Below are 13,299 nucleotides of genomic sequence, written 5' to 3'. Positions count from 1 at the left end.
GCAATTTAGCATGGCCAATCCACCTAACCCGCACATCTTTGGACTGTGGGAGGAAACCGGAGCACCCGGAGGAAACCCACGCACACAGGGGGAGGACGTGCAGACTCCACACAGACAGTGACCCAGCCGGGAATCGAACCTGGGACCCTGGAGCTGTGAAGCATTTATGCTAACCACCATGCTACCCTGCTGCCTAATGGTGTGCACCATTTTATCATGTTTTCATGACCTTATCCTGTTTCTCCTTTATTCTCTGGTTGTCTTATAGAGGCATCAAGTTATGTCTAATGATTGTATTGAGCTGGTTATACTACGTTCCCCGTCTCCTTCTGTATTCATGTTTGCTGAACCTTTACTTGTGCTTGCTGCGCTGTCTCATTCTTGTGGTTCTGTTGCGTTGTTTATCAAGTGGTAAAACCTTAATAAACATATACTTTTTTAAAAAGAGGTTAATCCCTCTCATCAGTCTGAGACAGATTTAAAACAACAGCTGGAAGTGTATAAAGATGATGTGATAATCAACAGTGCCACGTGATCACATGGAGTAAGAGACCTATATATGTGTCTCAGAGAAGTCTCATTTCAAAGATAAAATGCAAATATTTTGTTTTCTGTCTGAGGAATGACCACTCTTTGATAAGGGCACAGAAAACTAAATAAGTGAAGGGAGCCAGGAACACTGACTTTGATGCCACTTTGATAAACAAAGGAAGAAAAACAAACCAAAAGTTGGCAAAGAGCTGAAAACAGAAGTTTTGAATTATGTCTCCCCACGCTCTTGTCTCATTCTGTGTATTCAGAGACTGTTATCACATTGTGTATCTAAGATGGCATTGTGGTTGGTTTGATGATCAACAACAGTTTAATTCTGCAGTGTTCCTGGCTCCCTCCTCCCCCCACCTCTGGTCCTCCATACCCTCAATAAAGAATGCTTTTTACTAAAACAGAAAGCAAATTTTCTTAAAATCTTATTTTTAGAGAAGTAAGATATACATTTATGTATTCCTACTTAAGACTATTTATGTATTCATGACACTATGAGGCATTGGGCTTGATTCTTCGGCTGCGCCCATCGCAAGATTGCCATGGGTGGGACACGGACTTTTTTTTACGGTACATTGACTTTGGACGGGAATTTCTGGTCGCTGAGTGAGCACGGCCCGAGTTTCCCTGACCAAAATGACCACAGGAAGTCAACCCCGGAAGTCACATGGCAGACTGAGGGAAAACCCCTATCAGGAATCAGCATTGTAGCCTTACTCAGAGCACTGAGTCGTATTCGAGGCAGATATCAAATTGGTTGGAGAGTGAAGAGTTTGCTGTGTGCATACTATGGGCCAGGGATAGTGCAGGGTGGTCCCCTGGCCCTCCCCTTGAAACACGCGCACCTTGGCACTGCCAGGCTGGCACTGCCACCCTGTACTGCCAAGGTATCTGACTGGCACTGCCAAGCAAAGTTGCCCAGGTGCCGGGATGTCACTGTCAAAGGTCAAGGCCCGAGGGGGGCCATGCCCATGAAAGGAGGGTGGAGAGGGGTTTGAAGGGTTAGAGGGGTGCAGGGCAGGTATGTAAGGGCCTCTGGGGATGGTGATGGGTGGAACTACTACTGGTGGGAGGCCTATGGGGGGGGGGGAGGCATGAAGGTGGCCTGAAGGGGGTGGCCACCACAGACCCCCTAGTGGGGTGTCCTCACTTGGGAGGGTGTGGGGTAATGCCCATGGGTGTGGGGGGTAACATTTCTCATGAGAGGGGGATGTTGGAACCCACAAGCTGTTAGAGATTAGGACACTTTCAAAATGGTGGCCCGATCTCTGCGTTCAGCTCCACAGTGTGAAAAAAGAAATGTGGGCTAATCCGGAGAGAAACCCTCTAGAGCCCAAAATAGTGACTAGGGGTGGGATTCTCCGCCAGCAGGATTCTCAGTCACACAGGCAGCGCACCCACGCCCGTGGGTTTCCCAGCGGCGTGGGGTGGCCACAATGGGAAATCCCTTTGGCAAGTGGCGGGAATAGAAAATCACACTGCCGGCGAGGGCTACCGCCCAGGAAAATACGGCCGGCGGACGGGAGAATCGCGCCCTAAGTGTCGTTTGATAGAGGTGGGGAACTCCCTGCAAAACCCGCCACAAATTTACTTGGAAATGTTTCCATTAAATTCCACCCACTGTGTGTAAAATTAGGCTCAAAGAATAGCTCAGTGTTTATTTCATTTCTTTTCTGTTATTGATGAGTATCTGAAGAACTTTAAACAAACTTTCATTTTTTTTTGTATTTGGACATCTGTGTGAGTGATGCACTGTACAAAACCGCAGAGAAGAATTTAACACGTTTGCGGGACTAAATGTCCAGTTATTAGAAATCAAAGTCTTGAATCCAGCGTTGGTTCATCTAAGCCTTTGTGAGGGGTCAAAACTGCCAAAGCTCGTCTACACGGAACTGGTGCAGACAACGAAGCCACCACCTCAACCAGCTAATTGAACATGATAGCATTGTGCTGCTGCTAATTCAGGACATCACAAGTACAATTCTTTCAGACCCTGAATAAGAAACTGCATTCTGTTTTCTCTTGCGCCTGATGCGTGAGATCAAGTTGACAGTAGAATCAATATTCTTTCAGGTCTTAAACTGAACTGCGCATACAATTATTGAGCGTCATCATGAAAGCAATGCAGGACGTTGCGAGTTATAACAGCAAACGTTGTAAAGCCTGGAACATTCTGACCAGTACGTCAACTGAATGAAGCAAGGTCATATTTAACTGTAACACGGTTGTAACAATTGTGCTATAGGGGAAGAAAGCAGCAATATTCAGTGAGACTCACGGGTAGTAGAAACAGTCACATTCGGACTGTAGGCAAAGCATCCTGTCGGACTAATGACTTTTAGTCGGAATCTATATAGTGTGGAAGCATCAAGGCCAGTCACAACATGTCGCTTAGCATATCCTCTGGGAAAACAAAGTCATAAAGAACTTTGGGATAGGCATACAAATAGTAAATCAGCTAAAATGTAAAATGGCTTTTCAATACCTGTTTATCAAATAGTTAAGCAACAGTTACTGTCAAAGAGTGAGCATCATTCTTATAAAAATATGTATTGTGATCATCTTAATACCCCTTCCTACTGAGATTTTAACATAAACATTCTTCTGATTACATTATTTGACAACAACCCGGCTGCGTTGCTGAGACTATCGGAGTGAATTAATGTATACCCTTCAACCTGGGACTCTCCAACTGTGTCGTAATTTAGTAAATACTCAGTTGGTTGTCATCCTCTCCAGGGCAGGAAATCGCACAATCTTATAGTAAAGGTCTTTGTGCTAAAACATAATGGTTAATATTATGTGGTTCAGCATGAAGAACTTTGGTCTCATCTACTCATAAATAAGCCGAGTGATGGATACTGTGTACAGCATACTTGATTTCATAAATTTAGAGATGACAGAACATTCCTCTCCTATGGTTAATGGGCTAAAAAGGGGCAGGTTATTGGTGAAAAAGAAACACATTATCAAGTTCATCAGAGAGAAAAATTGTTTCTTTTTACACTGATAGGATTTAATTCAGACGGAATGAAGGTAAGTTATATTGCTGTGCTAAATTCATGTCATCTCCTTGCCTGCCAGTTTGAAACCAATGCACTTCTGCCACCTAGTGGTGAATCCCAACAGGCAAGGAAGCTAAATCTGTTAAAATAACAGTGAAAAAAGATGGACAATGTTCCCAGTATTCTGTTGTCGTCTCAATATATTAGAATGGCACTAAAGAGGTTAGAGAATTATGATTTAGAACAAACAATGATGAATAATTATTCTGTCTAATTATTAGAAATTGCTTGTGTATACAATAAATAGTTCAAATATCTGAGGGACTGTAAGTGTAAAATATTCTCAATTATTCTTAGTGAAGATGAATGAACTATCAGCTTTAATGTAGCACATACACAAAAGTGTCTCTCCTGAGGCAGGAAACTGATCTGTAAGCAGCTGTCAGCCTAGTTGCAGTGGTAACAAGCACAACGTTGTTACTGTAGCAACAATTTGAAATTGTTTTGTGGTTTTGCTGAATTTAAACGCTCAAGTAGCAAACCCATAACATAACTGTTAAGCTTCGCAGTTAGTTAATTCAACAAATGGAACAGGACGATGATATATGTCAAAAAGTGTGTATTTATTTTTTTATTAGCATCATAGATGCGACAAATGTTAAGTTACGCAACTGAATAACAGCAAAAGAAAAGGGGACAGAGTTTTACTGTCAGGCTATTTATATCATATTCACAGTGTGATATCACTTAGAATTGATTATTTATCTTTCATAATACCATTTCAACAATCATAATTGAAAGTATTTTTCAGGAAGAATGGAATCAAGATATTGACATGAAAGCAACGCAGGCAAAGTGTTTTGGCCTAAATCAATTCCGCAGAGACTTGGAAGAATGTCCTGCAGCCAGTATAGCAGTGAAGCAGTCTGGGAAGTGTCCTGCTGTTAGCATTGCAGGTAAGCAGTCTGAGAAGACTGCCCTGAAGTCAGAATTGCAGTGAAGCAGACTGGGAAGAGTGTCCTACAGTCAGCATCGTAGTGAAGCAGACAGGGAAGAGTGTTCTGCAGTCAGCACCGTAGTGAAGCAGTCTGGTAAGAATGTCCAACAGTAAGTTCTTGTTGAAACAAAAAGTGTATCATTGTAGGAAATCCACAAGTTCATTGGGTGGTAGGAAACTGCTGTTAGAGAGTGTCTGTAAATTAGAAAATTACATATGCTTTAAACAAGTAGTTGTATTTGGATCTAACTAAGAACGTTGGGGTCAATAAAATAAGGTAACAAAATTATTGTGAGGGAAGTAACGGTAAGACTTAAAGTAAGGTCTTCAAAGACTTAAGCCAAGGTCTTTACATTACAATGGGAGTGTTCAGATTCGAATAAGGTCTGAATAGCGTAAATAGTATTCCTTAAGGAGAGTAACTAACAAGCTTAATCTATAGGGAAGTCATATGAGCACCAGGATGTTCTCCTCCTGCATCATGTGGGAAGTCATAGACATGCAGCGTCCCTGGAGACCACATTTTCAGGAAGTGGGTCCAACAGAAGTTACTGGCTAACCATATTTCGGAGATGGAGAGGTGGCTGGAGCATCCACGATTCCACATTCAATGAGGGGGTCACACCGGCTTAAAGACTAAAAAAGCAGAAAGTGGATGGGTGACCACTAGACAGAGTAGAGGAAGGCAGAAAGTGCAGGAATCCCTTCTCTCTAACAGATATACCATTGTAGATACTGTGGGGGGGAGGGGGGGGGGTGGAGAAGACTTCTCAGGGTATAGCAATGAATGCCAAGTCCATGGTGCCATGGGTGGCTCTGCCACACAAGATTGGAGGAAGAAGAATGGCAAGGCTATAGTGAAAAACAAATGGGCAACAATGCAAAATAATGCTGAGATGACTAACAAGGTTAAGAAGATAAAAGTTAGTAGCTTAATGCACGGAACATTCACAATAAGGTAGATGAATAAACAGCGCAAATAGATATAAACGGTTACAATATAACTGTAATTACAGATACATGGCTGCAGGGTTACCAAGGGTAGGAACTGTACTTCCAGGGGTATTCATTGTTTAGGAAGGACAGACAAAAATGGAAAGGAGGTGGGGTAGCATTATGCATAAAGGATGATATCAATGCAATAGTGAGAAAGGATATATTTATTTTAAAATATTTTTATTCTCCATTTTCACATTTCTTTCAGAGTTTACACCCCACCAACAAACAGTAAACGGTAACGAATACAATGTCAATCCCTTTGATAACAACAACGATCCCATCCTCCCACCAAACTATGGCCCACCTGACAATATAAGCATCAAATAAAACAAACCCTCCCAGTGAGAAAGGATATTGGATCGGAAAATCATGATGTGGAACCTGTACGGGTGGAGATAAGAAACACCAAGGAGCAGGAGGCATTGTGTATAATGGCACATTTAGCTATGTTATACTGCTGTTCATGATATATCTAAATGACCTGGATGAGAAAACCAAATGTAACATTTCCAAGTTTGCTAATAACACAAAACTGGGCAGAACTGTGAGTTGTGAGGAGCCTTCAAGGTGATTTAGACAGGTTGAGTGAGTGGGCAAGCATTTGGCCGATGCAGTACAATGTGGCCAAATGTGAAGTTATACACTTTGGTCTGAAAAACAGAAAGGAAGGGTATTATTTAAATGGCGGTATATTGGGAAGTGTGGCTATGCAAAGGGTTATGGGTGTCCTCATACACCAGTCAGTGAAAGTGGGGAGGCAGGTGCAGCAAGCAATTGGGAAAGGAACTGATATGTTGGCCTTCATTGCAAGGTGATTTGAGTTCAGATGTAGAGATGTCTTACTGAAGTTCTGCAGGGCCTTGGTGAGCCGGCATCTGGAGTATTGAACGCAGTTTTGGTCTCCTTAACCTAAGAAAGGATGTACATTCCATAGAGGGAATGCAGTAGAGGTTCACTAGGATGATACAGGGGTTGGTAGGACTCTCCTATGAAGAGAGATTGGTTTGACTGGGCCTGTAGTCACTAGAATTCAGAATAATGAGGAGATATGATCGAAACATATAAAATTCGAAAAAGGCTGGACGGACGAGATGCAAGGAGGATGTTTTCCCTGGTTGGGGAATCAGGATATGGGGTCGACCATTTAGGACTGAGGTAAGGAAAAATCTCTTCACAATAAGGGTAGCGAGCCTGTGGAATTCTCTACCACAGAAAGCTGTGGAGGCCAAGTTCCTGAATGTATTCATTTTTTTTTTAATATAATTTTTATTGGAATTTTTTACAGAAAATATAAAACATAACGACAAACAATGAAATGCAACAAGATAACCCATAATAACTGTAACACCCCCAGACCATATGTATCCCATCCCCCCAACCCCAACCCCAATGAACAACAAAAGAACTTAAAAATAAATTTAAATTAAATAAACAAACATAGTCATTGTCCGCCCCCCCTCCTCCTTTTCCCTCCCCCTTTTCCCTCCCCCTTCCCCCCCTCCCCCCCGGGTTGCTGCTGCTACTGTCCCTGTACCCTATCGTTGAGCCAGAAAGTCGAGAAAAGGTTGCCACCGCCTAAAGAACCCTTGTACCGACCCTCTCAGGGCGAATTTGATCTTCTCGAGCTTAATGAAACCCGCCATGTCATTGATCCAGGTCTCCACGCTTGGGGGCCTCGCATCCTTCCATTGTAGCAAGATCCTTCGCCGGGCTACTAGGGACGCAAAGGCCAGCACACCGGCCTCTTTCGCCTCCTGCACTCCCGGCTCCACCCCAACCCCAAAAATCGCGAGTCCCCATCCTGGCTTGACCCTGGACCTGAATGTATTCATGAAAGAGATAGAAAATGTTTTTGATCTTAACGGCATCAAGAGGTATGGGGAGAAAACAGGAATATGAAATAGAGAATCAGCCATGGAGATCATATTAAATGGAAGAGCAGACTCAAAGTGCCGAATGGCCTACTTCTGCTCCTAGTTTCTATGTTTATATGATGCCTGAATATCTTGCAACCGTAAGAGAGCAGAGAACAAAGATTGGGGGCAAGATTCTCCATTGGCTGATGCCGAAATCGAGAAATGCGATTGGGCGGAGAATAGGTTTCAACAACAAATCGCAGTGGGTGCCGATTTGATGCCAAATCGCAATTCTCCGTCATCTCGACAGCGGGGTCAATGTGGTCCGGCGCGCACGTACAGTAAACAGTGTTTGCACATGATTAGCGGGCCCAACCCGGTATTTTCCGGGCCCTCCACAATTCTCCGCCTCCAATGGGCCAAGTTCCCGGTGGTGCAGTTCACTTGTGCTTTTAAGAATCGTGAAACCAACGTCATGGCTGCTGAGGGAGAGCGAGGGGGTATTGTTATGGGCTAAGGTTTAGAGAACTCCAAAGTGTATCATGGAGTTCACCTGACCCACAACGTTTAATAGATTGTGGTATGGGGAGCACACGGCCCACTCTGCAGCTGTGGTACAGCAGAAATGGAAGAGTATTTTTTTTAAAACAAAACAATGTTTGTTCTATGAACTCAAGTTAACCTTTTTAAAACTTACAGTGAACAACTTAGCAACCATCAATTCAAATACAACCCCCAAAGAATACAACGCTAAGTAATCCTTTAAGCTTTCCTTTTAACATCCATACAACTTAAAACACCTTTTATCAGAAGCACATGAAAATCGCTTATTGTCACGAGTAGGCTTCAAATTAAGTTACTGTAAAAAGCCCCTAGTCGCCACATTCCGGCGCCTGTTCGGGGAGGCTGTCAGGTGAAAGTCACTATTGTTATTAGTTTTAAATCACCAGGATCGATTTACAGTATTTAGATTAGAGAGAGAGATTCCTACACCTTCTGGCTGTGACTGCAGCTATCCAGCTCTGAAAACGAAACTAAAACACACCCTGCAGCACGCTCAAAAACAAAAGTAAAAAGCTGACAGACAGCCCAGCTCCACTTGCTCTCTGACATCACTGCAATAATAAACACCCATTTCTTAAAGGTACTCTCACTACAGATGTTTATATACACACCCATTTATAAACACCCATTTCGTAAAGGTACGCTCACATGACAGTATGGAAAGTATCCAACATCGCCAGAGTTTGATGGCAGTTGTGCCACTGACCGGGGAGCTTCTGCCAGGGCTGCGGGGAGTAGCAGGGGGTGGCCAGGAGGTTGGCAGTGGGGTCGGGGTGTACGGGCATGGAACACCATTGCCGCAGTCGGAAAGGCAGCCATGCAGCTGCACACGCCGCTGACAGCCCACTATGAACTTAGGACCACGGATCTTATTGAAGTCCCCCCAGGTCACCCCTCCTAGGTGCCCTCTGGCCCCAGCCAACCCATCAGCTGGATTGGTGCGCTCAAGCACAACCAGTGCTACCTTGTTGGCGGGGATGAGTGTGTGGGGAGTGTATATCTGGCTGAAGCTTGCCAGCCTCCTGAGTGTCAATCACGGACCTGGCGAATACTGCACCGTTTTTCATTGGAATTGATTGTGTTACAAGTGGTGCCGGTGCTAGCCCCTGCACAGTTGCTGAATCAGTCCAGCTTCGGTGTCAGTTTTGTTGTCGTGGAAGTCCACCAGTCCTGCCCCGCCGTCAACACTTAATCTCAGGAATGGAGAATCCAGCACTGGGTTATCAATGTTTATTCATCCATGTACAATGGGCACAATTTTCCCAACAGGGAACAACGTTCCTGAGCGATCGCGTTTAGCCGCGTATTTCCTGGCACTCACAGTGCCTCAAAATTGCAATATCTTGCAATAAAGGGCCTAAACGCGCGGCCTCAGTTCGCCAGAACACCCCGTTGTAGCGAGAGATCGGGACACCATCTTTAAATGATGCCCCGATCTCCGAGGCTCACAAAAAACAAATCCCCAACCTCCCCCCAGCCCGAATGCAACGTGGTCGTATCCACCCGCCTCTGTTCCTGAGGTTTCTGCAATCATAATGGGCTGCAGCTAGCACATTCAGTCAGGGGGAGGCATGTGCAACCAACAGAAGATATTACACCCAGGGTGTGGGGTGAGTATATGTTTAACTGTGTAAATGGGTTCAAGATGGGGAGGGTTGCGGTCCAGACTGGGCATTAGCACATCCACTTCAAAATGTTCAGCAGCTAACAAATGGAAATGCATCAAAAACACGATGGGATCAAGGAATACAGAGGAAGGATTGAAAGGTCAGTGAGAGAGGGAAACTTGAACATTAAACTCCTCAGGGTTGATGGAAGAAGTTTCCATACCCACACAGGGAGGGTCTAAGCTGGTTTGGCTGTGAGAGCTCAGCACCACCAGCTTACATCCCGCAGCAAATGGTGCAGTACAGAATTAAAATGAGGCGAAGCTCTGCTGGTGCAGGCCCTGCAGGCAGATTGAAGGGCAGCTGCATGCATTTGGGAGGCTGATTAAAGGGGTACCCAACTGAAATGTACATTCCCAAATGAGGAGAGAGAGAGACACTGCTGAGATATATTAGGAGACTTTCAATGACAATGCAGGGTATCAGGAAAGTAAAGCAATGATACACCTTCGTGCGAGACTAATCCCGCAAAGTACCATTGATCGATCTCCTTGTTCAAACCCCTTGTTCGTAGTGAGGCTTATCCACGGAGTGATAATGAACTCCAGGGCAACTGGGCAAGCTTCAGAAGCCTGCCCCCACCGCCAGGTTTCCCTGGTGGCAGCATTCTATCTTCCTGCTGCTTGTCAATGGGATTCCAATTTGAAACCACCCCACACCACCGGGTCATCGCAGTCTCATGTCATCTTCCTCAATTTCAAATGGCTGTCGAATACCCTGTGATCATGACTTAGGTTGTAAACTCCTAACTGGGATGTGTAACCTGTAAGTGGATAATAGACCAGAAGCAATGGCACAAAATAAGATGTTAATCGTTTAAACATCCTCCTCGGAAGATAGAAAATAATACATTTGCTGAAGCAGTGGCGGTATCTATTGCCAGATCTTGATGTCTGCTTAATGCAGCTGCTGTGAATGTCTGCATAGCACACCAATCAATATGGCAGCGTTGGATGTATTTCCAATACTGTTTGTGTACATGAAGCTGACCTACTAAAGTGGACTTCTGCATCCTTGTTTTTCAGACAGAAAACAGGATCAATAAGGTACGCTTTCATTGTCACTCCGTCTGAGTTAAAGGTACTTTCTGAAGTTTACAGAATACTAAACAAAAACTACACTAGTTTCATAATTAACAATCATTTCTAATTAAACATTTTAATGGAACTTTAATTTATCATTTTTAATTAAATGGATAAATAAGTCTCTTGGCAAGAATTATCGACTAGTGAAGTTCCCTCTAATTCTTTTCAAATGTCTCAATCAATTCCCTTAAGTTTTTTTGTGTGGCCAGGCAGGCTGGGCAATTTAAAGGAGCCAGCTTGTGCGTGACCTGCAGGGAGACTTTTGGGTTGCTGAACAGCCAGGCAGCTCAGAGGAAACATTGTCCATGAGACTGTGGAGAACACCAATCTTTGCCAGCCCACCAATCTCTTTGGTTTTTATGTGTGCCTATACTTTGACAGGAAACCCTCTTTGCCTTTGGGGCTGTACCTTTAAAGTTGCTACAGTCAGTTCTGACAAGCTTCTGATGGCAAAATGTCTGGGAGCTAATGAATCAATATTTCACTTTCCTCCTCCTATTTCCTGATGTAGAACAGCTGGGGTCTTATTGTTAGTGCTGGCCCAGCCAGTTACCTCCAGGAATGAGTGAAATGAGCTAAGGCTTCAAAAGAAAACATACATTTTAGGGCAGTAAAGCTGTTTTATTAAACTGGTGAAAAAGTAAAAGGTTATCTGAATTTAGAATGGAAAGAACAATACAGACTGAGTTGAAGGACAGAGCCTTTATGAAAATGTAAAATTTAAATTCTTTAGAAATATTAGGTGCGTGATCTCCCCGAATGGGAACAGTGTCCCATAGTGCGCACGATTAGCCAAGTGTTCCTCGGCCCTCGGGAGCACCGAGAAACACCACGGGCAAAATTCTCCGGAGAAAAGTGTGATAGCGAGCGGGACTTGCCGCGAGCTTCCTGGCGCTCAGCCTAGCGAGGCCAGCAACGCGATTCAACTTTATTTGGTCCATGTAACAAGGCCTCGCGGGCTTCTCGCCGCAGATTAAGGCTCGCCAGCCGATTTCCTGGCACCACGCTCGCCAGTCCCCCGCGAACAATGTCAAGCAGCACTTAAGCTGCACTTGCTCAGCCAACCCCAGCCAATAATGGCGCCGAAGGGAGACCTGCCCCAAGGTCCAGGGATACTGACCTGGGGAAGCTGTTAGACGTCATTGAGGCCAGTAGGGATGTCCTGTTGTCCTGAGGGTCCCAGAGAGTCAGCCACAAGGCAGGCAGTGCTGCCTGGAATGAGGTAGCGGCAGCTGTCAGCTCAGGAAGTGTGACCAGGAAGACTGGCCTCCAGTGCAGGAAGAAGGTCAAAGGCATACACCGGGCAGCATGAGTGAGAAGACACCAATGTTCCCTGCCCCCTACCTCCCCCAAGGGAGCATTGACCCCCCCAACTCCCCATGTGACCGCCAACCCTCCCTCCACCCGCTCCCCCTACAACTCCCCCAACTCTCCCTTTACACCGCCTCCCCAACACTGTCAACCATGCGTGTCGTTAACGACATGTGCCTCCTCAGTAAAAGCTCTCCCATAATCGCCGGGAGAGGACCCAGACTGGCTGAGGGGTGCCGGACGTAAGAATCCTCACCTCCTTTGAGGAGCTTGCCCTGGAGGTGACAGGGGTGGCTGAGGACAGATCGGTCACCCCCGCGGAGGCTTGCGGACACCGCAGAGGTGAGGAATCACTGGGTTCCACCCAGAGGACATGTCAAAGGTGAGTTGTTATTGTCTTACTGCCTGACCCATCTCTCCCACTGACCACATGTCCATTCTCCTGCAGGTCCTCCAGCCGACAGCATCAGCCCAATCAGGACAGAACCCTTGCCTGACTCCGAGGAGAATACCTGAGAGTTTCGAGGATGCAACCATTATATTTGCGGCACAGTTGTCATGCCCACCCTCCACCAGAGCAGACTATGGGGATCCGCCAGGGTTGGCAGAGCCAGATGATGCAGGGCCAGCCGGGACTCGAACCAGCTGCCCCTCCATCCCAAGTTGAAGCCAGGGACCTTTGGACACCGAACAGGAGGAGGGGGCGTGAATGCCAACCCGGACCCGTCCCATGGAGTGGCGATGGTGGCAACCAGTTGCCCGAGTTCCACCCCTCTAATGAGGCTCTGTCTCGAGGTCAGCACACAGGACAGGACGGCACGGCTATTTGTAATCCGCTGACAGTGAGCCAGGGCCCTCTGGCCCCATAGCCCCCAGAGGATGCCCGCCAGGGCCATCAAGGGCCATGGGGCGAGGTAGGCAGCTGTCTGGCTCCACCTCAGATGTGTCTCCTGGGGAAACACCTGGACCCGGGACCTCAGTAGCAAACATGCAGCTGAAGTCGCACTTATCATGCGTTTTCTGCACGGAGGAGCTCTGCTCGCTGGAACTCCTCAGTGCAGGGAGCGATCGGGATGCCATTTTTAAACAAAGCCGGCTGCTTTAACCTGGATCGTGTTGAGCTTCTTGAATTTGGTTGGAGCTGCTCTCATCCAGGTAACTGGAGAGTATTACATTGCTACTGACTTGTGCCTTGTAGATGGTGGACAGGCTTTGGGGTGTCAGGACATGAATTACTCGTCGCAGAATTCCCTGCTCTAGTAACCACAGTAT

General features: G+C 45.8%; 1 protein-coding gene across 3 annotated transcripts in view; it reads right to left on the bottom strand.

Moving 5' to 3' along the window:
• The window catches only part of fank1 (fibronectin type III and ankyrin repeat domains 1), a 72,219-nt gene that overhangs the window by 44,698 nt on the left and 14,222 nt on the right, over positions 1-13,299 (bottom strand). For all 3 annotated transcript variants that reach the window (XM_038773751.1, XM_038773750.1, XM_038773749.1), the window contains exon 3: positions 2,822-2,946. In XM_038773751.1, coding sequence (XP_038629679.1) covers positions 2,822-2,946 — 125 coding nt within the window. The remainder of the gene's footprint in view (positions 1-2,821; positions 2,947-13,299) is intronic.

This window comes from Scyliorhinus canicula, chromosome 16 (genome assembly GCF_902713615.1).
Source record: "Scyliorhinus canicula chromosome 16, sScyCan1.1, whole genome shotgun sequence".
Lineage (NCBI taxonomy): Eukaryota > Metazoa > Chordata > Chondrichthyes > Carcharhiniformes > Scyliorhinidae > Scyliorhinus > Scyliorhinus canicula.
This window is presented reverse-complemented; position numbering and strand designations above follow the sequence as displayed.